Consider the following 26589-nt stretch of genomic DNA (forward strand, 5'->3'; position numbering starts at 1 on the left):
TTTAAATACACACACAGAGTGGAAAACAACAGGACTTTATAATGTTTGTAGACCTTAAAAGTTTTATTATAGTTCATATGTAAAAATTATAGAAAATGTATACTTATAAATATTTATATTGAGAATCACTATGAAAATATTTTAGACATCAATAAAATAGCTGTTATTGGCTTAAAACATTCACACTTTATAGATATTAGATCTTAACAAATTCTTAATTATATCAGATATAGATTTTCAGGTAATTAGAACAGGTTCCTCCAATAGAATTTTATATTTTACAAATCCGTGACTGCCATAGAAAAGTTGGATTAAAAATAATACAAAATAAGATTTTGTTTTTGAAAACAGTTTCTCAAACTCTAAATCCTCATACTCCACATACTTAAGTGATGGACTTACCAGTGTGCATTACTACCCTGGATAAGAGTAATCATTTACTGATAGCGGTATCTTGAAAGATTTTACAGGCTTTTTCTTCATCCCACCATGGGTAGCTTATAGAGACCTGGCTTTGAAGGTCTCAGCTCAGAGTCACACAGAACTGTCAGAGAGCAAGCAATGGATTCCAGGTGCTTCTTTTGTTTTCAAGCAAATACACTTTCCGAACAGGGAATTCTCTCAGGTATAAAGACACTAAGACAACCTACTTGTACCTCACCCTGTAAGCACATAGAGCATGCTGGGTATTGGAATCACATATTAAAGCTGCTGGATTCAGCAGATAAAAATCACAAGACATCCGGTTAAATTCAAACTGCAATAAGCAATTTACAACGCATGTGTGTCCCACGTGATATTCGGACCACACTTAATACTAAAAATTATTTATTTATTATTATATATAAAGTATTGTTATTTATAATAACAAATTATTATTATGTATTTAGAAATTACAACCAACAGGGCATTGATGTTTTAGCTGGCAACTCTACTCTTCACTGGAAATCTGTCCGTAGTGAATGCAGACACATTTACCCGATGTGAGTCGTGGAGCCCTGAAGGTTCTAGGGATTGGACACGCTCTTTCTTTCTTCCATGTTGAGCTTTACCTAGATAAATTCTACTTTACATCTGCATAGTGTGGTGTTAGCATTATTCATCCACGATTCCCTTGCAACACATGGAAAACTGATTTCTTTATAATTCCTACCATATTCATAAACTATAACCAAAAATTATAGTAAATTGAGTAGGAAATTCCTGACCAAGGACACAGACTCAAATTTTTACTCTACCCATTATCTGTCTTTGTGCAAGAATATGTATCTCTTTAGGCCTTGGTCAGTTTGACTTTCACAGCCCTTACAGTTCCAACATCTTAGATGTCCAGGCTCCTGTGTAAACTAAAATGTGTCATATTTTTAAAGGTGAAACCGAGGTCATGTTTACATATTTTAGAGCAATACTTACAGCTATGTACTAAAGAACACTGAAGTACTGCCTATAAGGTGGTCTTTACATTTTCTGTGTACTAACTTACACAGACAAGCTGATGTCAGTCTCAGCTCATCATGCTCCTACCTCAGACTTCCACATAGTGTTGAAAATTCCCCACTATGCCTGTATTGATGATGATCATTATATTTAAATAAAGTTTATCTATTTAAAAATATACCTGCAGGCTAATGATATACCTAGGATAATTTCACAAATTGTAGCTGTACATAAAAATACATTATTTTAAATTTTAAAGATTTATTTGTATTTTCACACACACACACACACACACACACACACATGGACACATGTATGCAGGTGTGTATACAGGCCAGAAAAGGGTTTCAGATCCCTTGGAGCTGGCACTACAGCGGTTATCCCCTGCCCAACATGGATCCTCTGCAGGAGCAGCAAGCTCTTTTAAAAACTGAGCCTTCTCTGTCTTCCCGCTGTGTAATTTTAAATATCTATGGTTACCTGGAAAGCCAGTAATCAATCACATTTATTCCAAACCACCCCAAAAGCAACTGTCAGACTTACTTATCCATCTACACAAGAACTCCAAGATAATGTAAAGCAGTCACAGGTCTGACGACCTATGATCTAGATCTGTATATATCTATACAGGTCTATGTTTGCACAAAATGTAATTCCAACTTCTCAATGAGAATCTTCTGGAAATCCCATTCCTTGTATAGAGATGATCAGGAGCAAAGCATCTTGCCTTCCACTAACTAACTAGCTGCTACCAGCGTGATCACAAACACCTTCGTCTACGGGAGTGCTATGATCATCAGAATCTAGTTGCCAGGCATTCATTTTAAGTGCTTAAATAACATATAATGGAGAAAGCACTTCATTGCCAATTTGATGAAAATGACATAAAGTTAAGCAATTTCAGATTTGCCATGAGGCATGGGTCAGAATGTTACAGGATTTCCCATAAAATAGAGGACTTTAGTTAAATCTGAAATTTAAATTCCAGTTTGAAACATAATTACAAACTTATTTGAAGTATTTTTGTTTACTGAATCTGGCAATCCTATGTGGGCTACCTGATAGTTGGTATTTGCCAGCTTACACATTTCCTTTTGGGTTTTGTTTTGTTATGTTAATTTTATTTTTTGAGAATTTCATACAGGAACACTGTATTTATGTCAATTTTACTCCTCTATTTCTCCTGCTCATCATATGTCCCCAACTCCTTCTCAAATTCATGACTGCTTCTTTAATTATTGCTACATATGCCTAGTATCTGCATATACATGTAACACGTACACACACAACATCTACCGAGAACACAGCCTACTGAGGCCTCTCAGTGTTGTTCGTATGTGCATAGGTTAGGGCTGACCACGGTTGGATAACTGTCAGGGAGCAATCTCATCCTGGAGAAAACTGACTTTCCTTCTCACGGCCGCCACTGATGCTCTTCCCCCACCCCACTGCCGTGGCAACTGCTGTTATGCAGGTCTTGTTGAGGCAGCCATAGTGTTGAAACTTCATGGGTGCAGCTGTCCTGCCATGTCAAGAAGACACTATCTAGCAGTAGGTACCCTGGTCCTCTGGTTCTTAGAATCTTTCTTCCCCCTCTTCCACGATTCTTCCTGAGCCTTGGGTATAGGGCTTTCATCACAGATGCATCAATTGTGGCTGAGCATGTGAACTGTCTTTTCAGACCTAAGGCCTGACCGATAGGAGGGAATTTATGTCTGACACTGTAAGTCTAGTCAGCTCCCTGTGGATGGACCAGTCATGGACCCTAGAGACAACCTGCTGTTGCCATTCTAATAAACCAATAGAGTCTCTAACTGTATTCTAAATAGTTATTCTCTTTTTCCCACAGATAAGTGCTGCTCTCACCCTCATTAAAGAAGTTTGTTTTTGTAACTGATGTACATTGTTACAGAGATCCATAACTGATCAAACTGCAATTATCTTTTCTCTAAAACATTTCTATTTTTATTTTCATCCTATAGTTGAGAGGTTAGACCTATCGCAACCATGAAGATATGAGTAAGTTTATGTGTATGTGTGTGTGTGTGTGCATGCGTGCATGTATGGGAGTGTGTGCATGTTCTCCTGAGTGCAGCACACATGTACAAGACACAGAGGACCATGAAGGGATGAATAAGTCTGTGTGTGTGTGTGTGTGTGTGTGTGTGTGTGTGTGTGTGTGTAGGTGTGTAGGTGTGTGTGTGTGCATGTATGGGAGTGTGTGCATGCTCTCCTGAATGCAGCACACATGTGGAAGACAGAGAGGACAGTGTCCAGTGTCAGCCCTTTCCTTTTGCCTCTCATGAGACACTGTCGGCCATTTGTCACCATGTGAGCCAGGCCAGCTGGCATAAAAATTCCCGCGGAGTCCCCTGTCTCCAACTCCTATTTCTTGTCAACGGTATTATGCTTACAGACCCATCATATAACACCAGCTTTTAACACAGGTTCTTGGGACTCAAACTCAGCTTCTCACACTTATGTGCAAAAGCTTGACCTACTGAACCCTCTCCCCAGCCCCTGCCATCATTTTCTGTACCATCAACATCCACTTGCTTTATCAAAATCACATTCCTACCATTAGAAGTCTGAAAACACGCATTTTGGGAATATTAACGCCTTTCATACCTGTGAGTAGTTTATGAGGAGTCCACTTAATAAAACATTTCTTTTTTTCACTTCCTTTGCCAAGCCCCTGATCCACATCAGGCTTTCCATCTTCTGAGCGGGCGGGACTAAGGTGAAGTCAAGGCAGTGTACCTGCAGGGCACAAGCACAGCATTTCTCTTCAGCATTCCTCTTGGAGAAAAACAAAACACAGCTGCCATGTCCTATTAATTCTGTTCATTCATGTTAATAATTCCCAATGTCTTTTAGGCAATAAATACCTAATAAGGGGATGGTGCCTCCTTTATAAATATGAAATAAATGCTCAATGAGAATACATTGAAAAATACAAAATGCCACCATTCTGTTGCAAATCATACCAGTTTTATAAAAACATGATTCTACTAATTAAGTTTAATTAATGATCTATAACAAAGTTCATTATTTCTTAGCCTATGAAAAGCTAATAAAATTAATGGAAGTAACTTTGTACAGTATTTTAGAATATCTGACATCTCTAACAAATAATTATCTATGTCTAACAAGCCCCAAGCAATTTTTTTACGGAACATTGTTTTTAGCAAGGTCTGTATTCTGGAAAATATGGCGTTTTGGTATGGAAGGACTCGGTTTTCTTTAAGGGGCTGGCCACTGGGAGTTTGAGCAGTACCCAGTGGGTACATGGGCAACACAAATTGGACTTGGTGTATTTTTTTTTTCTTTTGGAGGGGAGGGTAGATCTGGGAGGAATAGGAAGTGTGTGTGATTGGTGTGTATTGTGTGAAATTTGCAAATAATCAAGAAGAATACTATGCTGAAAACATAAATAAAAATTTAAAAAATATAACTGAAATTTAAAGGATCCCAGGTTGAGCCTTCCTTAATTCTACAAATTATTATAGCTTTTTTAAGATAAATGGTTTTTTGTGTTTTGCGACAGGGTTTCTCTAGGTAGCCCTGGCTGCCCTAGAACTCACTCTGTAATCCGGGCTGACCTTGAAATCACAGAGATCCACCTGCCTCTGGTTCCCGAGTGCTAGGATTAAAAGCATGCACCATCACTGCCTGGCCCAAGATAAATTAGTGGAAACATAGCACAATGCTCTTACAGGAAACTGCCTAAATCAGTAGTTCTCAGCCTGTGGTTCACAACTCCCTTTGAGTCAAATGACCTTTTCACAGGGGTCATCTAAGGCCATTGGAAAACACAGATATTTACATTATGATTCATAACAGTACCAAATTTACAGTTATAAAGTAGCAACAGAATGATTTTATGGTTGGGGTCATCATAACATGAGGAACTGTATTAAAGGGCTGCAACATTAGGAAGGTTAGGAAACTATTAGCCTAAATGATGCAAAAAAAAAACCAAACATGAATAAATGTGTATGTTTTTTGAAAGACCTAATTCAAAATATTTTTTTCAGAACTAGAAATTTCCCTATTACATATGCTTACTAACCAGAGACACTTTAATGTGTCCCCACCCTCATGCTCTTCTACAGAAGAGCCCTCTGCTCCGCTCTCCCACAAGGAAATACATTTCTAGCAGGCATACATTTTATTATGTTCCTTCTATAGCACACATGAATGAGGTTTTCTACCCTAACATTGCATTTTTCTTTTCCAGGGAAGAACATTACATGAAACTCCTTGCTTTTTCCTTCACTGCTGCAGATTAAGCCTAGGGCCTCACACGTGGCTGGCATGCATACAATCACTGACTTATGTCCTAGCTCCTATTATGCTCATTTTAATAACACTGATTCAATAATTTTTAATAGATATTAGTTCAATAGTTATTCAAAAACAATGCTTTAGAACTTGTCATTAAACATAGTTAATTGAAAATAGGTACATACAGAAATTTCCTTTAGAAATCTAAAATGACATAAATACAATTATATGCCAAAGAAATAACTTTAAAATGACATTCCACAAAGAGACTAAAAGAAAAAAAGCAAGAAAAGTAAAGGTTTTTCAAGAAAATTAAAAGCAGAAAGGCTTTCCAATGAGCTGGGCAGCTGACAGGACAGGATGAGACGATGTGACCTTGGAGCCTCGGGATCGCCTTCTCCTACCTCTGCTTCCCTGGAACGTCATTCAGGTAGAATTTCAGTGCTTAGCTCCTGTATCGTGAGCGCAGCATGGCCAGAACTGTAAATGCACTACAAATGCCAGACTTCCCACCAATGCAGTTTAGCTTGTCAATCGGGATTGGAACCCAAGCCCTCAATGCCCACCAGCCACAGCAAGAGGTGTTGGTTCCTAGTTAGAAGTCCTATAAACGATGGCTCAAAAACATTAAAGTTGAAGAATTAAAGAGATTCCTTTATATCATCGATCAAACTACATCTACAAATCTCCTTCCCATGGATTTGTAATATTTGAGTGAACCCAAACTGCTGGTGATAGGCTTACAAACAAAAGGCAATCTAACTTCCCAAACTGTAGACAATTGTACAAATTGTAGTCACGGACAGAACATAGAGTCAGGGGGTTGACTACCAGGTACAAAATCTGCTCCTTGGTAATGATGGCAGAGACTGTACACCTTGGTGCTAAACCACCTTGCCTGAAAGACTACTCCTGTATGATGTTTAAGGCCTCAAAGTTTGATTAAACTTTTAAATATGTGTAAGTACCAGTATCATACAAACACTACAAAATGCTTCTGGCTTCTCGTGGTCCCGCCACAGCCTGGGTTCAAGGTCTGAGACAGAGAAGGGGCATGCATGTGAAGAAATTAAGCAGTATCCCACCACCAGATGAGTTTCAAACAAGTGGCCAGACCCAAATAGCTCAAGTCGTCTTTATTTATATTTCAAAAACAAGCATGTTTTTCCCACCCTCCAGCATTAACTTCTGGTAAAAACAAATATGTCAAATATGTTTTTCAATCAACCTTTATTTCAAAACAACTTTTAAACCAAAAACAACATTCAGCATGTTGGTAGCTTGGCTAAATATTGAGCCAGGCTCATCCTGTCCTTACAAAGCTAAAAAGTAATAAACATAGGCACACATTTTCCAGAACTACAATATCATTCAAAACTGAACAAAGCATATTTGTAGAAATATGAATATTCTGGCACAAACTGATTGCATAGAGTTAGCTTGCACTTCTTCAAATGACTATTAACTTTTCTTGCCTCCAATCCTGTCAGCACTGAATCAGAACAGGTCCTGGGGTCTGGGTTGACACCTAGGATTTCCAGATAAGAAACCTGAGAAGTAACTGTTACCAAAGAACTTTAAGGGAAAATATTTGAGAAAAAGTGGGGTTTCCAGGAATGATCACATCTGTCCAACACATGACTGACAAAGTGATACTGAAAACTGCCAAGAGAATCATCAACATTATGAGAGAGGAGAGCATACAAGGCCATGTAGTCCCAGCAGTATTCTGTGCTGTCCTGAAGTCCACTGGTCCTTGCCTCGTAAAGACCCACTCACTGGACAGGCACTCATATGCTGATCCGAACGAAACTAGGCTACATGGCTCCCAACATTGGCTAACATGTCACCCATAATTAATGTGTCTGGAATGCTTTGCTTTTGGAATGAATGACCTGGCCAATATGATTGTTCACCCATTTAAGTGTATGAAAAGTAATTTTTTGTTTAATATAAATTTTACCAAATACTTTTCAAGTTTTTTTAAATCTCATATTTAAAGAGAGGGAAATTGTTCCTAGGGGGGATTTCTCAAATAGTAACCACATAAAAGTGCTTTAATTCAAATTATAGTTCTCGTAGATATTTAAAATGCAGTAAGGAGAAAGAATGGGAATGTGGATAACCTTACTAGAGAAAGGATGGTGGTCCTGATGAAAACAGAGCTCTGTATGAGAAAGCTACCCGGAAGTCGGCACAGCAGAAATGCACCTGCCAGGGGCTGATGCACCTCTCGGAAGTCTGGCCTGGATCAGATGCACAATTTCAGTTATCCTGGAAGAACAGAGGAGTCCGCTTGTCTCTCGAAAAGTATATATTGAGGGCACCCTTCCCTTTTCTTTTAAGGTTATAATTTCCTTTTTCCTTGGAAAACTTGCCTATGAGCTGATGTCATTTCCACACTAGCCAATACCAACACACACTTACCAACACAAAGATAGTAACTGTTCTTACAAAACACACATTGCAGCAAAATCACTATGGTTGGAACCAAGAATGTGGTACAGTTGTTTCTAGAGTTGCTATCAATTCATGAGATGTGTCATCTGGAACCAGGTGATGGCTATTCCAACTACAGATCTGTAAAATGAAGAATGCCCAACGGCTAAGACATTATGTAACAAAACACAGGCGAAAGGTTCAGATCCCAACCAAGTATATTTACTACATGCTGAGCCTTGTGCTACCAACACAATAACAATAATATATCATCAGGTTCATAAAATTTAACCATGAAAAGTAGGCTGCAACTCAATACTCATTTACCAGATATAAAGACGTGGTGGTATTTTAAAGATAAAGACAATCTCCTACAGATGTCCTCACTAATGACATAATCTATTAAAAACAACCCTTTTATATTTATTTAGTTGTGCATCACAGTGCATGTGTGGAGTCTGAGGACACCTTGCAAGAGTTGGTTCTCTCTTTCCACCACATGGGTTCCAGGGATCAAACTTATATGGTTGAGCTTGGAAGCAAGAACCATTACTCCCTGAGCCATCTTGTGGGCACTAATGCCATGATTTTAAAAGCACATTATATTTTACATAGGACTATTAAAGTAGACCTTTTATTTATTTTTGTGTTTTCATGGTTTTTGTTGTTGTTTTTTTTTTTTTTTTTTTTTTTTTTTTTTTTTTTTTTTTTTTTGAGACAGAGACTCACTATGTAACCCTGGCTCACCTGAAACTCCCTATGGAGAGCAGGCTGGCCTTGAACTCATAGAAGTCTACCTGCCTTTCCCTCTCAAGTGCTTGGATTAAAGATGTACACACTATCCCTGGCTAACTTTGAACTTCTAAAACACACCAACCACTTATATAATTCCAATGGAAAAATTCAGTTGGTACAAAAATCACAAGTGAATCTAATTTTTAAAAGACAGACAGGATTATAAACAACTATAGCAAAGAGTTGCAAAATAATCATGACAACTATGGAAAGATGTAAATGTTTTATGTTAATAAAACAAAATGGCACTTTGGGCAAGTACATATCCATTGAAATTTAGCAAAATATTTCACCAAGTGGGAGTCCTGAAAATGCGTAAGAATACATTATCAGATATGTATTTTTAATCAATTCAGACTATCCATTAACTCAAATATAAATTATATTAATAGTATATTCTCTTTAGCATGGTATTTTCAAATTCTTTTACATGCATACATAAAGAAAGATGAAGCTGTCTCCTTCTGCCCTACAGAAAAGACTGATTTCATTGAAGCAGAGGGTAAACACTTCCTTGAGTGAAGTAGCAATGGCTGATGTATTTAACCTTGGCCGCTCCATGGGTGGCAAGGGCTCTGGCCCCCACTGTTGTTTGCACAGCCCATCTGCACTTCCGGCCCTGTACACTCAGTCCTACACATGCTCATATATCACTGGTCTCAGATGAATTGCAATTAATGCTTAATAATTTTAAATGTGATTTTCATTCATCTCTAAAGACAGGCACTTTTATTAAAGGAGCAGGCCTGAATATTAAATATAATAAAACTCCAACTTGCCATTCTTAAATACATTGTTCATGTTTTCAGGAAGGCCAGAGAAAGAAGTCAAGATTTTTAATATGAGGAGAAAAATGACTGTTTATTTGACTAAGAAAAAATTTAATTTTGTAGCTTAAATGTATCCAAATAACACATTGCTCAATGCCAAAAAAAAGTGGAAAGAGGGTGGCCAAGAGGAGAGTACTGGTAATTATCAAATAAATGACTTAGAAAGAAACAGAGATAGACCAGTGAGTGTGACACACAGATAATATAAAGTATCCACATGTGTACAAAAAATAAATAGGGTAAATTAGGCTCAGCATAGCCAAAACGTGACTTTTCAAGAATGCGTGGGACACATCTCACAGCTGGTGGAAATGGCCAGTGACAGAGAAGATCAAAGCATGGTTTATCTCCAAGATCAGAGGAAATCTTCAAAACTTTCTACTTGCGTCAACTATTTAAGAATTATGTGAAATCTACTAGTGAAAATTAATATAATGAACTGTACTTTAAAAAAAAAAGAAAGAAAGAAAACGAAGAAGCATGAACATCCCCGCCACATCGCAATGAACTGTTTCACTCAGAGCAAGTTCCATTGTCTTTATGACGATCAAGACATAATTTGATAAATGGAAACAAATTAAATTACAAACTATCAGGGATAGCCAGGCCAAATTATTAACAACTGTTTTTTAAATCTTTACAAACTAATGATGATGCTAGCAGACTGGGAAATGATAGCTTCCAACAAAAAGCAGTAAATATGAAAAACATTTTGTACGCAACTTTATCGACACAGAGGTTTTGAAGTTTCTTTTGATTTAATAGTGTTAAAGAATAAGTATTTTATATAAGTCCTAATGCTACAGTGGAGTGCACAGTGTTTTTCACATCCTTATCTGAGAGGTCAAAGTAACAGAACCAGAACTTTGTATTGTAGACAGTCAAGAGAAAAAAATTACAAGCTTTTACTAAAATTAATTTCTTCCAACTATTTCACAAGAACATAACTTTAGGGCTGAAAGGAATCACAGTGGTTAAAAGTGTATGTTTCTCCTCCAGAAGATCCACAGTGAACAGCTTACAATAGCCTATAACACTTACTCCAGATGATCCAAGTCCCTCTCCTGGTCTACACAGGCATTGGCATGCATGAGAGGGAAGAGAGAGCGAGAGAGCGAGCAAGCGAGCGAGAGAGAGAGAGAGAGAGAGAGAGAGAGAGAGAGAGAGAGAGAGAGAGACAGAGAGAGAGAGAGACAGAGACAGACAGAGAGACCGAGAGAGGCAGAGACAGAGACAGAGAGACAGAGAGAGACAGAGAGACCGAGAGAGGCAGAGACAGAGAGACAGAGAGAGACAGAGAGACAGAGAGAGGCAGAGACAGAGAGAGACAGAGAGAGAGAGAGAGAGAGAGAGAGAGAGAGAGAGAGAGAGAGAGAGAGAGAGAGAGAGAGTTTTTTAATCAGGCTTTGAAATGTTTCCCCTGCACATATGTTTGCACACCATGTGCATGCAGTATCCATGGAGGCCAGAGTGGGCACACCATGTGCATGCAGTATCCATGGAGGCCAGAGTGGGCACACCATGTGCATGCAGTATCCATGGAGGCCAGAGTGGGCATCAGATTTCCTACAACTATAATTACAAATGATTAAAAGCCACCATGGGGGGTGCTAGGAATAGAACCTGAGTCCTCTGGAAAGCAGCCAGTGCTCTTAGCCACTGAGCCATCTCTCCCACACACAATTTTTTAAAAGAACATAACTTGGCCACCGATACTATAGGAAAATGATCGTATGCATTACACACAACTACAAGTATTAATACAGCTGGGCCATCTGTAATAAATATTAGAAACAGGAGTGAAAAGCAATACTAGTCATTGATATGAAGCATTTTATATATAAATAACATTAATATTCATTTTATTTTTTCCCTAGAGAAAACTATCAGAATATAGTTTTTAGTATAGTTAGTTACAAAGTAATTAGTTACAGGCATGTGAGTCTAAGAGTTTCCTATACCATGTGAATTCAAATATCCTCCCTCTTTCAGTGGGTTAGGCCTTGGGAAACATGCCTTAGAAAATGCAAATATCATTAAGTCAAAATGAATATAATTAATATCCCTAATCACTCGGATGCTACAGCTTAGCATCACAGTATGGTGTATGCATGTCCGGTGGGAGCACGCTGCCAGTTCTGGGAGCACGGTACAACATTACCAATGACACAGCCAGACAAAAACCAAACCCCAAATCCAAAGCTCAAAGAATGGCTTCTACTGAGTCGATAGCAATTTTCCATAGTCATGAAAAGTTCAAAATTCTCATGTCCAAATTTCTTAAGTTGGCAATATGCATATTTTTGTGACTTGCCAAAATTTTGTTTTATATCATGAAACTTAAAACTTGTCTGTAGGTGATCTTGATAAGCATTATGTGATTTTTTTTAAAAGATGATTTTTTTAAGTCCATTCATCAATGAAAGTGGCTGTATGTATTTATGCCATCAACTACAAAGTCCACTAGATACTGCCTTGAACTTGTGGGGGGAGATCCAGGTATATCTATCTATACTATTTTTTTTTACATACTTACTGAGTTAATATGATTCAAAATGGAAAACAACATTAAATGGGCTTTTCAGAAGATAAGGTATCTGGATTATGGAGAAAAAAACACAGCATGTTCAAAGGTTCAGAAACCCAAAATGCAGGTACATGGTACATATAAGCAACTCTAAGAGTGTCTCCACAGCATTTGGAGCCTTCATCGGAGGTACATGTGGACTCATCAAACATCAGTCAGTAAAATGGTTTAATCTTGTAAACTAACCATTAGTGTTTACAACTCCAATAATTTTAAAGACATTCTGTAGACTTTCATAATCTATCATGGAAGCACCCTGTGCACAATGGAGAAGAATGTGTATTTGGTTGTTGGAGGGACAACTCAGTATGTCTATTAATTTAATCTAGGGAACAATTAAGACTGGTGTTTCCACATAAACTTTCCTGGTCATCCACCCACTGCTTGACATGCAGAAGGTATCATAATTCCATAATACTGCACTGCATTTCCTCTTCTTTCAGATGTATTCATACATGCTTTATATACTGCAATGTTTGATGCAGACTATAGATGTATTTACAAATCCATAATTTTGCTGAAATGCCTCCTTCATTATGACTGATGCCATGATCTTTGACAGATATTTAATTCATGGAGATGATTGATAGGTTGTTACTACTGTCATCTTGTTTCAATTTTTTTCCTCTTAAATGCCTTCCAATTCAAACTGTCTCTCCCCACATCACCTTCCTCACCATATGTCCTTCCCCATTCCCACCTGATTCTCTCAGTCCTATCCCCACAATCCTCCACTTCATACAAAAAAAAAACAAAAACCATCTATTCTAATTCCCCCTTCCAGGGAGATCCAGGTGTCCCCCCGCCCCCAATTTCTTCCTATATACCTAACCTCAATGGATCTGTGGATTGTAGCTTGATAATCATTTACTTAACAGCTAATACCCACTTATAAGTGAGTACATACCATATTTGTCTTTCTAGGTCTGGGTTACCTCATTCAGGATGATTTTCTTTCTAGTTTCATTCATTTGCCTGCAAATTACATGATGCCATTTTTTAACAGATAAGTAATGCTCCATTGTATAAATGAACATTTCATTATTCATTCCTCTGTTGAGGGACATCTACATTGCTTCCAGTTTCTGGCTATTGAGAATAGAGGAGCAATGAACATGGTTGAGCAAGTGTCCTTGTGGTAAGATGAAATGTCCTTTGGGTATATGCCCAAGAGTAGCATAGCTGGATCTTGAAGTAGGTCGATTCACGACTTTCTGAGGAACCACCATATTGATTTCCAAAGTGGTTGAAGAAGTTTGCACTCCCCCCAAGCAATGGAGGAGTGTTCCCCTTTCTCCACATCCTCACCAGCATGAGCTGTCACATGTGTTTTTGATCTTAGCCATTCTGATGGTGTAAGATGAAGTCTCAAAGTAGTTTTGATTTGCATTTCCCTGATGGCTAAGGATGTTGAACATTTCTTTAAGTGTTTCTCAGCCATTTGAGATCACTCTGTTAAAATCTGTTTAGATCTGCACTCCATTTATAATTGGATGATTTGGATTTTGATATATAGTTTGTTGAGTTCTTTATATATTTTGGATATTGGTCTACTGTCAGTTGCAGAGTTGGTAAAAAAAAAAAAAAAAACTTTTCCCATTCTATAGGCTGCTGCTTTGTCTGAGTGATGGTGTCCTTTTTGTCTTACAAAAGCTTTTCATTTTCATGAGGTCCCATTTATTAACTGTTGATCTTAATGACTGTGCTATCAGTTTTCTGTTCAGAAAGTCTTCTCCCATGTCAATGAGGTCAAGGCTAGTCCCCATTTTCAGGTTCAATGTATCTGATTTTATGTTGGGATCTTTGGTCCATTTGGAGTTGAGTTTTGTGTAGGATGATACTTATGCAATTATTTGAATTCTTTGATATGTACACATCCAGTTTGACTAGCACCATTTGTTGAAGATGCTGTTCTTTTTTTCCCACTGCATATTTCTGCCTTCATTATCAAAAACCAGGTGTCCATAGGTTTGTGGATTTGTGTCAGGGTCCATTTGATATCTGCCTTTATGCCAATACAATTCAGAGAAAGAAGTATGTGTTCCAAAAGTCTGGATATGCTGTGTGTTCATTTTCATTGAATTCTAGGAAATCTTTAATTTCTTTATTTCTTATCCCATTTTTCATTCCATTGAATGAACAACTTTTTGTTGTTTCTGTGGCTATTGATTCCCAGCTTTAATCCATAGTGTTCTGATAGGATGCAGGGAGTCACTTCATTTTAATTGTATCTGTTGAGACTTGTTTGTGTCTGTGTATGCGGTCAATTTTGGGGAAAGTTCCATGAGGTGCAGAGAAAAACATATACTCTTTTGTGTTTTGGTGAAATGTTCTATTAACATGTCAGGTCCATTTGGTTTATAATGTCTGCTAGGTCCAGTATTTCAGTTTAGTTTTTGTCTAGATGACTTATCTATTAGTGAATGTGGATACTGGTATCTCCTACTATCAGTATGTGAGTGTCAATATGTTATTTAAACTGAGGTAGTGTTTCCTTTACAAACTTGGCTTCTCTTGAGTTTGGTGCATAGATGTTAAGAATTGAAATGTCATCTTGGTTGATTTTTCCTTTGATGAGTATGTAGTATCCTTCTCTGACTTTTTTGATTTGAAGTCTATTTTGTTAGACATTAAAATGGCTACACCAGCTTGCTTCTTAGTTCCATTTGCTTGGAATATCTTTTGCAACCCTTTACCTTGAAGTAACGTCTCTGATGTGGAGGCATGTTTCTTTTGTACAGAGAAAGATGGAACCTGTTTTTGCATCCATCCTGTTTGTCTTTTTATTGGGACATTGAGATCATTCATAGTAAGAGATATCAATGACAAATGATTGTTAATTTCTGTTACTTTTCTGTTGTTGTTGTTGTTGTTGTTGATAGTGATGGTGGTGGTGGTGGTGGTGGTGGAGAGAGAGAAAGAGAGAGATGCATTTTCTTGCTTTAGATTTTGCTGGTCTGAGATTATCTATTCCCTGTGTTTTCATGGGTACAGTTGACCTCCTTAGGTTGGAGTTTTATTTCTAGCACCCTCTGTAGGGTAGGATTTGTAGATAATTTATAGATAGATAAACTTGGCTTTAACATGGAACATCTTATTTTCTCCATCTATGATTGAAAATTTTGGGCTGGCATCTGTGGTCTCTTAGAGTCTGCAGGACATTGGACCAGGCCCTTCTAGTTTATAATGTCTCCATTGAGAAGGCAGGTATAATTCTAATAGGTCCGCCTTTATATGTTACTTGGCCTTTTCCCCTCACAGCTTTTAATATTCTTTATTATGTGTGTTTAGTGTTTTGATTATTATGTGGCAAAGGGACTTTGGTGTTCTGTATGTGTCTTGTACCCTTAGAGGCATCTCCTTCTTTAGGTTAGGAAATTTTTCTTTTATTATTTTGCTGAAAATATTTTCTGTGCCTTTCTCCTTCCTCTGTTCCTATTCTTCCTAGATTTGGTCTTTTTGTAGTGTCCAGACTTCTTGGATGCTTTGTGCCAGTTTTTTTTTTTAATTTAATGTTTTCTTTGACTGGTATATTCATTTCTTATATCATGTCTTCAATGCTGAGATTCTCTCTTCCATCTCTTTTACTCTGTTGGTGAAGCTTGCCCCTGTAGTTCCTATTCAAATTTTTACATTTTTGTTCCAGAATTCCCTCAGTTTGTGTTTTACTGATTCTATTTTCCTTTTCAGGTCTTGAACTGTTCTTCTCATTTCCTTCCACTGTCTCTGTGTTTTATTGAATTTCAATCTTAACATAGGCAGGCAGTTTCAAGGTCCTTTTCTTGTGCTTCAGCTATGTTGGAATAGCCAGGGCCTGCCGTGCTAGCAGAGCTGGGCTCTGGTGGGGACACACTGTCCTGGTTGTTTTGATTGTGTTCTTATGCTGGTGTGTGGAAGTCTGGATTGGGGGTGATTCTAGGTCTCGGGGTCGATTTCTGGATTTGTCTTTGGTGGGTGAGTGTTTTGTCACTAGGTTTCTGTTTCCTCTCTGGATTTTTAGAGAGTGTGATGGCTGTGTGTTTCCCAGTAGAAAGTTGGCTTTAGACCTGATAGTTGTGGACACTGGGAGTTCCAGGTAAAATGTGTTTCTGTGTATTGGGGGCTGACAATTGGGGAAAGGGATAGGCAAGGAGTCTGGAGTTCACAGGAGGAAGAAGAGCAGAGTGTCCCATCAGGATCTGTTTATTTCGTCTCCTTGGAATTTGGGGAGACAGTGAAAAGAGGTCACCCCAGAGGGTTTGATATGGCACTGGAAATGAGACTAGGGGTTGTATCTAGACGAAAAGAAGGAGAGGGGAAGATCGGTGACCGTACACCTGCTTCCCTGGCAGGAGTCTGTGGGTTAGCGGGCAGTGCCTGCTGGAACTGGGGGCTGGGATAAAGCAACACATGGGGAGAGAAAGATCAGGAGGAGAAGGTCTGTGGGATCCACAGGAGGTGTGGGCAGGGGAGGGGGAGGTCAGGAGGAGAAGGTCTGTGGGATCCACAGGTGGTGTGGGCAGGGGAGGTCGGAGGTCGGGAGGAGAAGGTCTGTGGGATCCACAGGCGGTGTGGGCAGGGGAGGGAGGAGGTCAGGGGGAGAAGGTCTGTGGGATCCACAGGCGGTGTGGGCAGGGGAGGGAGGAGGTCGGGAGGGGAAGGTCTGTGGGATCCACAGACGGTGTGGGCAGGGGAGGGAGGAGGTCAGGAGGAGAAGGCCTGTGGGATCCACAGGCGGTGTGGGCAGGGGAGGGAGGAGGTCGGGAGGGGAAGGCCTGTGGGATCCACAGACGGTGTGGGCAGGGGAGGGAGGAGGTCAGGAGGAGAAGGTCTGTGGGATCCACAGGCGGTGTGGGCAGGGGAGGGAGGAGGTCGGGAGGGGAAGGTCTGTGGTATCCACAGACAGTGTGGGCGGTGGGGAAGGGAGGAGGTCAGGAGGAGAAAGTCCCTGGGATCCACAGACGGTGTGGGCAGGGGAGGGAGGCTGCAGCAGGGGTTATGTTGCAGAGCTAGGGGTGTGACTGGGAGGTTCGGTTTGGAGGAGAGAGAGGAGGGTGTGGTGAAGGTCTTCAGTCAGCTCGCCTGTTTCCCTGGTCCGCTCATTGGTGTGTTCATAGGGAATGTCTGCTCGTGTTGGAGGCCAGGGATATTCAGATAAGTTGGGGGAAGAAGAGTTGAGGAGAGGATCTTCGTGGTCCACTGAGGATGGGGTCAGAGAGGAAAGGGAACCTGCAGCAGGTGTTCGGCTGCAGAGCTAGAGATGAGACTGGGGGGTTGGATCTGGAGGAGCAAAGGAAGTGTGGAGCTGCTGTGAGCCTACCTGTTGCCCATGTACGAGAGAGGCCCTTTGGTTAGCAAAGTGTGCCTACTAGGGTCGGGGACATGGACAAAACAACAGTGGGTGTAGTTAGGACAGGAAGGATCTGTGGGACTCCTGGAAGATGGGCGGGGGCAGGTATGGCTGCCACAGGTGCCTGCTGAAGAGCTGGGGGTGAGACTGGAGGGCGGGATCTGGGGGAACAGAGGAAGAAGTCAGGCTTCTGAAGTCTGGTCTTCTGAAGGCATAGCCTGCGGGTTAGCAGTGAGGGCCTGCTGGTGCTGGGGGCTCTTTCCCTGTCCTGCTGGGCTGGTGTGATGCTGACTAGTGTTGAAGGCTAGGATAACGGGATGCCTTGGGAGAAGGAAGGCTAAGGGAAAAGATCTCTGTGGTCCACCAGGGATGGAGAGGAAAGGGAGACCACAGCAGGATTTCTGCTACAGAACTGGAGGTGAGACTGGGGGGTTGGATGCGGAGATGTAGGAGAGGTATGGAGCCACAGTCAGCCTACTGGTTTCCACGAAGGAGTGGTTCCTCCACAGTGTGATTTTAATCGGTCCTTTGCTTCTCTGGCTGCTTGCTTTGTGACTGAGAGGCTTCCCAAGTGGTATTATTTTTTTGTAGATCTATCAAAGCCTTTGCTTTGGGTCTCTATGAGCCTCAGGTACACATGTGGTACACAGAGATGAATTCAGACAAAACACCTATACATTATTTAAAAAAAATACCTTGGGGTTGGAAAGACAGTTGTGTAGTTAAGAGCACTTGTCAGCCTTGCAGAAGTCCAGGCTAGGTTCCCAGCACCCACCGCCCAGCTCGGACCCCCATCTGTAACTCCATTTCCAGGAACTCCAGTGCCCTCTCTGGACTTCCATGGACACCAGGCACAAATGTGGTGCACATACATATATACATACATGCATACATGCAAAACACACACAAATAAATAATAAAACTGAAATTTTGTTAGGTTTTTGATTTGTGGTTACCATGAAGAGTGAACAAAACATAACAGGTTAATGACAACTTTGATCACAAGAAATAATTCAAAATTTAAGCTTCCCCAGCTTGAGTTTTTGATGCCACAATTCAGTTTTTATATTGCACATTCCTTAAGTGATTGTAGGTATCACTTGTGTCAAATTCTTTATGTCAAAATCAAATGCGTTACAGAACACCATCCATTTTCCACTCAGCCACACAGGAAGTCCCAGGCACAAGGGTGTGGGCAGAAATACATCCCAAATCCCTTGCTGCTGTATAACAAGACTGGTCTCCAGTGATTCCCAGATGAGTCCATCATCTGTCTGAAGCTTCATGAGCACTGCCTATAGGGCTTTCATTGCCCCCACATCTGGCCCTCACCAGAACTGCCTACTGAGCTCTACTTAAAAATTCTAAGCTCTCGTCAATATCTTTGGATGTAATAGCTATGCCTTTACCTCCTACTATCAACTGTTGGTGTTATTTCCCTTTAAGTAAATAGCCAGCATAAGCAACTGGCTTGGAAGGGTAGAGGCTTCTGGCACACGGGTTTGGGAAATTGAGTCCAGAAGCAGCTGGCTCCATTCTTCTGTGTCTGAGCACAGGCAGTGCACCAGGGCACACCAATGGCCTAACTTTCCTCAACTAGTCCCAACAGCTTCAGAATAAGTTGACCAGCCCTTAACACATGAGCCTTTGGAGGGCCTTCCAGATGGACACTGCATTGCATACTGTGTGTGGCTGACCTAGCCTGCACATTTGTGAAGAGCCCCTGTGGCTTGCAGAGCTGGAGACACTCTCCCACTGGACAGGGATGACCTGCCAGTTTCCCGTACAAAGAAGTTAATTTTAGACAAAGGACTTCAGTTACTTCTCATATGAGAATGTTCTAGAATGAGAATGTTCTATTAAATTATTTTTACGATTCCCTTTCATTCTAATGATAGAGGTCTCAATGACTCAAAAAGGGCAAGTATTGACATTACCCATGCACCTTATATGGTGAGGCAGATTTGAGAGTCAGGCTTAGTGTTGAACTGGGGATAATGGTATTTATGACAATCAACTCTCACAACTGCTGTGAGGATTAAAGGGGATCGTTTATTTTTAAAAGAGAATGGTGACTCACTTTTTCAATAAGTGTCTGTTATGACTACGTTGACGTAATTACATTAATAATATGCATTAGGCGATAACATTTGTTAGAAGGGTTCTGAGAGTTATAAATGGAGTACAAATTCCATCTCTTCCAAATGTGAAGAGCAAGGAACACAGGATCGCCATTGAACCCTATTGCTTCCCCAAGCAGGGAACTCAGTCATAATCACACACAGTCTGAATAAGTTAGTCAGTGGTGCTCTTTCCGCATATTCTAGATGAGGACTCTATGGGAGGGCTCAAGGACTGTATGTGACTGTATGTGACATCCAGTGCTGCCATTCACAAACAAGAGGTCACTAGTAAGGATGCAGGGGCGGGGCGGGGGAGGGGGTGGGGAGATGAGGGTGTGAGGGTGGGGGGATGAGGGTGTGGGGATGAGGGTGTGGGATGAGGGTGTGAGGATGAGGGTGTGGGGATGAGGGTGTGGGGATGAGAGTGTGGGGATGAGGGTGGGGGATGAGGGTGTGGGGATGAGGGTGTGGGGATGAGGGTGTGGGGATGAGGGTGTGAGGATGAGGGTGTGGGGATGAGGGTGTGGGGATGAGGGTGTGGGGATGAGGGTATGAGGATGAGGGTGTGGGGATGAGGGTGTGGGGATGAGGGTGTGGGGATGAGGGTGGGAGATGAGGGTGTGGGGATGAGGGTGTGGGGATGAGGGTTGGGTGGGGATGAGGGTGGGGATGAGGGTGGGGGATGAGGGTGTGGGGATAAGGGTGTGGGGATGAGGGTGTGGGGATGAGGGTGGGGGATGAGGGTGTGGGGATGAGGGTGTGGGGATGAGGGTGTGGGGATGAGGGTGTGGGGATGAGGGTGTGGGGATGAGGGTGGGGGATGAGGGTGTGGGGATGAGGGTGGGGGATGAGGGTGTGGGGATGAGGGTGTGAGGATGAGGGTGTGGGGATGAGGGTGGGAGATGAGGGTGTGGGGATAAGGGTGTGGGGATGAGGGTGTGGGGATGAGGGTGTGGGGATGAGGGTGTGGGGATGAGGGTGTGGGGATGAGGGTGTGGGAATGAGGGTGGGGATGAGGGTGTGGGGATGAGGGTGTGGGGATAAAGGTGTGGGGATGAGGGTGTGGGGATGAGGGTGTGGGGATGAGGGTGTGGGGATGAGGGTGGGGGATGAGGGTGTGGGGATGAGGGTGGGGGATGAGGGTGTGGGGATGAGGGTGTGAGGATGAGGGTGTGGGGATTAGGGTGGGAGATGAGGGTGTGGGGATGAGGGTGTGGGGATGAGGGTGTGGGGATAAGGGTATGGGGATGAGGGTGTGAGGATGAGGGTGGGGGATGAGGGTGTGGGGATGAGGGTGTGAGGATGAGGGTGTGGGGATAAGGGTATGGGGATGAGGGTGTGAGGATGAGGGTGGGGTGGGGATGAGGGTGGGGATGAGGGTGTGAGGATGAGGGTGGGAGATGAGGGTGTGGGGATGAGGGTGGGGTGGAGATGAGGGTGTAAGGGTGTCTTGATAGCACTTGCTGTGCTCCACGTCAGCAAGTCTTAGTTTCAGAATGCAATAAAATGCAGCCTCTGATGCTGGGAAACCTGAATTGCATTCTTCTTTTCAAAGGAATCCCACCTGAGATTGTTTTAAACAGCACTCCAGTCTGAGCACGTTTCAATCAGCAGCTCTCTGCGCTGACTTCATCTCTTCCCACACTTTCAAGAAAAGCAATTCAGAGTCTAGAAAACTGCGAAAGTAATCTATTTTTAGGTCACTTCATATTCTTATCCCCAAGGAACAGCATGTGGGTTTGGTAAAGTTCTTATCATTTTCTTGTCTCTGCTAGAGATTCAGTGCGAAGTCCAAAGATGCTTTGGATTTTGTTTGATTGGCGGGCATTTTCCTATTTTAGTTTTCAGAATGTAAAATATTGCAAAAACAAGTAGCTCAAAAAATCATAGCCTATAATTCAGATACTGTGTAAGACTTGGTAAAGACATTGGCAAAAATATAATACATTTACACATAAGTGATATATGAATAGACTATATGAGGTACCAGCCTTTGAAATGTAAGATTTTAAAAATATTAAAAATTCAAATACTAATAAAACAATATGTACATCAAACTTACCATTATAGGAAATCTTCATAAGTATACTGTGACAAAGATATTGGGATTATCATCTTTATTTATTTTGTTTCTTAAGATGGAGTCTCACTATGTAGCTCTAGCTAGCCTAGAACTCTCTGTGTAGACCAGGTTGGCCTCAGACTCACAGAGATCTGCCTATCTCTGCCTCCCAAATGCTAGGATGAAAGGTGAGCAGCACCCTCCAAGCTTAAATATGTTATGATTCATTATCTGCCCAATTCTTCCAAGACTGAGCTGCTGTAACAGATAAACTGCCATCGTTAGTTCTTGGACCACTAGGAAGCAGTTTCTTCTCAATAAACCAAATTCATTAAGGCTGCAGTTCTCAACCTGTAGGTTGCGACCACCATAATGGTTGCACACCAGATATCACTCGTATCAGATATTTGCATTAGGATTCATAACAGGAAAATTACAGTTATGAAATAGCAATGAAATAATTTTGCGGTTGGGGAACAGAATGAAAGGGTCACAGCACTGGGATGGCGGAGCACCACTGCTTTAAGGGGCCTCTCTGCTCAGTCCAATCCAGTCTTGGTGCTGCATCCTGAGTATCAGGAGCATACAGGACCACCTCAGTTCTGACTGAACAGAGCCGTGGTGTGGAGTCCCACAACAGAAGGCCAGCCTTGACTCTTGGCCAGTCTCAAGCCTTCTTGCTTCTGTGTGGATCTTCTACTTCAGATCCATCCACCAACTCTGTGCAACGCTTTGCTCCTCTGTCTTCAAGTAATGTTCCTCTGACACCTCAGAGCTGGACCCTGCTCAGTCTCTATCTAGCCTCCGCAACCTCAACAGGCTAAACAGTCAACTACTCTCCCACATTTCCAAGGATGAGACATTACCTTTCCACTCATTTAACCCAGCACCTGTCCTCAGTTCCTCTTTTCTCCAGGATTTCTTGATTGCTTATCTACCACTTATTTAGAAGGGAAAGAAACCAAGAATTCTTGAGCTGTTAACAACTAGAACAGTCCCCTAGTTACTATGGTCACTAAACTATTTATTTTAAAATCTTCATTTAAAAAATTTAAAAGATAAAATACAACTATATCTGTATGCAACTGAGATAAAATAATATGAAACTTACCTAGCATAAAATACCACAACTCCTTCAAATAAAATGACTTTCTAAAAAGGAGTTATTTATAAAGCAAAACACAAGCATTTCAGAATGTTTATCACACAGGTGTTAGTTAAATACTATATGAATCTATAGCATTAAAAAGTTAGGTAATGGAGAGGACAGTTCATTAGAAGTGACTACTAGATTTTATCTATAATTTACACAGAATTGTAAGAGGAATTCATAGCACGGATTTAATCATTAAAACATTCTTTAAAAAAAAAATAAGGCCTAAGACAGATATACAAGGAAAGCCTCGTAGGAAGAAATGATTAATTTAATTTTCCATTTTCAATAGAGAGACAAGGGAAAGGTAAAGAAAGGTCAAAAGAAAAGACCTAGGATTATCTTATAAAAACCATACAATGAAAATGTAAGAATGAGAAAAAAACAAAAATGAAAGAAAAATAACTCATAAGTCTTTTGTGGTCTCAAAAGTGGCTTAAAACAAGCATGGCAACCAGGTGTGCTGGCACACACCTTTAATCCCACCACTTGGGAAGTAGAGGCAGTCAGGTATCTGTGAGTTCCAGGCCAACCTAGTCTACAGAGTGAGTTCTAGGCCAGCCTAGAACAAAGAAACCCTGTCTTGAAAAATCAAGGAGGAAGAGGAGGAAGAGGAGGAGAGAACAGCATATCATTGCATCTGATTCATATGGCTGGTATAAAGACAACTGATTTACATTTGAAACTTCCATGCTGGAGAGTATAAAAATGTTAAATGATTTTATAACATGCTGATACTTAGAAATGGAAAGTCTTTTAAAAAAAACTCTTTAGGCATATTTTATTATGGATAAAGGCTTTTCTGAACTGAAGGTCACAGACACTAAACATCTTAGACAGGTTAAAGTGTGCTTAAGCTAGTACTTATACCTGAGACATTAACTTCAGATCCAAAATACTTACCAGGTTAGTCACATGAGAATATAATTAACATCTCTCTACTAAACAAAAATTAATTCAAATCATGTATGCAACTGAATAATGTATGCAAAGTCAGCTTCCATATTTTATATTATTTATGTCATATTAATTTATTATTATGTAAATATAACATATACCTTTAATAATACTTAAAAGGTATAATAGCTTTCTTTGGAAATAAACAATAAGGCAATGTTTTATTAAAGCTGATTTCATTATTTAAATAAAAGACAGTACACAAAAACACCAAGGTAGAGAAACTCTCAAGCATAGTTTTTATATGTGGTTTGTACATTTATTAAGAGTGAAAAAGTATTTACCCAAACTAAGTGTTACAAAGTACAGAGTTCCTCGACCATCTGGGAAGTGCATTACTGAAGCATTATCTCTACTCATATAGAGAATAATTACCAGGGAAAACATATTACACACAGTAACTCTTCTAAATCCCTGGGTAGTTTTAAAATAATTATTGACTAAAATATAAAACTAGAGAGCAGCTATACCATAAGTAAATAAACTTGTTTGGTAAGGTTCATAAGTGCCATGGTAATAACTGACTGTATTTAACGTTAAGTACAATTCTCCCACTGAAGCAGGCATATTTAAGACAATGAACAAGACAATCAGTCATTGGTTCCTCCAGGGCTACGGTCAACACGACCCTAACAGAGCCCCAGTTTCGTCTGCTTGGCCTTGTGTGCTTCGCATGCCAAATTTCAAGTTGATTAACAAGGATTATTCTGGCAAAAAAAATTGCAAATTTTTTCTTTCACTGACCCAAACTGAGAAGCCTACTGAAACTGGGGAATAATTAGCAAGTCCTAAATCTGTGTTTAATTAAGAAAAATATATTTATAAAAATTAGGAAATGTCTTCTGGATAAAATTCTGTTTGCAGATTCCATTAGAACACCACTGTATCTGAAAATAATCCTATCCTTTAAGTGGATTAACAGCAGGAAGGTATTTCTATGAGAACTGTTTCTCTGTACATCATCAGTTATATGCTCATCACAATTAATCATCAGTTTCTACATCCCACAACAGAAGCTTTCCATTCACCATTTAGCCATAAGCAAAGATCTGAAACTTAACAACACAGCCAGCTCTCTCTATTCAACACCCTCATAAAAATGACTTCAGCCTTCCTCATCTTTCTGTTAGAAATTAATTCCTTTATTACTACAGTTATAAAAGGCTCCAAAGGTATTCTTCAACCAGTATTTATCTAGGTTTTATTATTGACTTAGGCAGGAAATACCTGAGACTTACTGTATTAGCACAAAACAAATGAAAGAATTTGTAATACTTATACAAGTAATTCTGTTTTCACTGAAGTGGTGTGCAGGCAGGAAAGTGAAAGCCAATACATGTGAGGGAAAACCAAAATACTCAATATGTAATACAAACGAAATATTTCAGAAGGAAAAGCAGAACTGTTCACGAAGCTACAAAAGCAGTATGGTTGAGGCTGTGGCAGACCTGGGACTCGAGCATTCCCAGGCCAGCCTGTGACTGACTCCCGAGCTGAGACCATCACTTGCAAAGGAGAGCAAGAAATCTAGAGAGCAAAAGCAAACCGACTGTGAAACACAAAGCCAGTGTGGAGACTCTGAGAGGTAAATCTCTCTCCTTTGCTTGTTGGGTAAGAACCTATTCCTTGAAAAAGCATCTTTTCTGGCTAAGACTAAGGGTTAACAGCAGGAAATGTATCAAATAAGCAGTTAAGTAAAAGGTGACAAAGATCTATGTGTAGGAGCTACTGAGAAATTTAACAAGATTGTGAATTTTTATAACTTAAATTCAGTAAAATCTTCATGACTGCAAAGCTAAAATAAGAAGCTACTAGACTTAAAAAGAAGGCCCTGCCTTATTTTCCAATTGACATTTGTTCTTTATTAGGCAGGAACTTTGGATATATCTATGTGTATTTTTAATCTTTTTCCATTCTTTAACACATTCATGAAAGCATCAAAGTAACAAGTGTATATAATGTACAGCACACTGGATTGATTTTGCTCCTGTGCGGCCACTGGGGGCCGTGGAACCTTCTGGAAACAATTTACATCTCTATGACAGTTTCCTCACATGTAAAGTATCAAGTGTCAATGGCTGATGGTTTTCTGAACTTTTAAAAATTATTTTATTATTTGCTGACATGTTCAAATATTAAATGTTTTGAACTATATTAAAGACCACATATTCTCATCTGTTATATCTATAAACTACTTCCTAACAAAAATATACTATTTTAATACCTTTGAAGGTTTAATTATGTTTTTACAACACTAAAATTCCACTTGATACTTTATAATTTTTGCTAGAGTAAATTCACAGTTTCCCATCTCTTATATCACCAATAAAACTGTGGACACTGTCAGTGAAAGCGGAGTTCTCATGCCACTTAGGTGACTCGTCCCTGCATACTGAAAAATTAAGCTTTAAATCATATGCTAACTACTATTTAAAGGATATTTTGTGGAAATACGGCCAAGTAAGTTAGAATTCCTACTGAGCTTTTTGGAGATAATATGTGAATTATGATGGCTTTTACAAGATCATTTTTATATAATCTTGGTTAGAATACAGTATTGGTAGTACTGCCTCCAAAAGTCTCTCTTCCT

General features: G+C 40.2%; 1 protein-coding gene across 3 annotated transcripts in view; it reads right to left on the reverse strand.

Moving 5' to 3' along the window:
- Crppa (CDP-L-ribitol pyrophosphorylase A) overlaps nucleotides 1-26589 on the reverse strand; it is a 298812-nt gene that overhangs the window by 93381 nt on the left and 178842 nt on the right. For all 3 annotated transcript variants that reach the window (XM_016002468.3, XM_006983945.4, XM_076550761.1), the window contains one exon: nucleotides 4066-4197. In XM_016002468.3, coding sequence (XP_015857954.1) covers nucleotides 4066-4197 — 132 coding nt within the window. The remainder of the gene's footprint in view (nucleotides 1-4065; nucleotides 4198-26589) is intronic.

This window comes from Peromyscus maniculatus, chromosome 14 (assembly GCF_049852395.1).
Source record: "Peromyscus maniculatus bairdii isolate BWxNUB_F1_BW_parent chromosome 14, HU_Pman_BW_mat_3.1, whole genome shotgun sequence".
In the NCBI taxonomy this organism is placed as follows: Eukaryota; Metazoa; Chordata; class Mammalia; order Rodentia; family Cricetidae; genus Peromyscus; species Peromyscus maniculatus.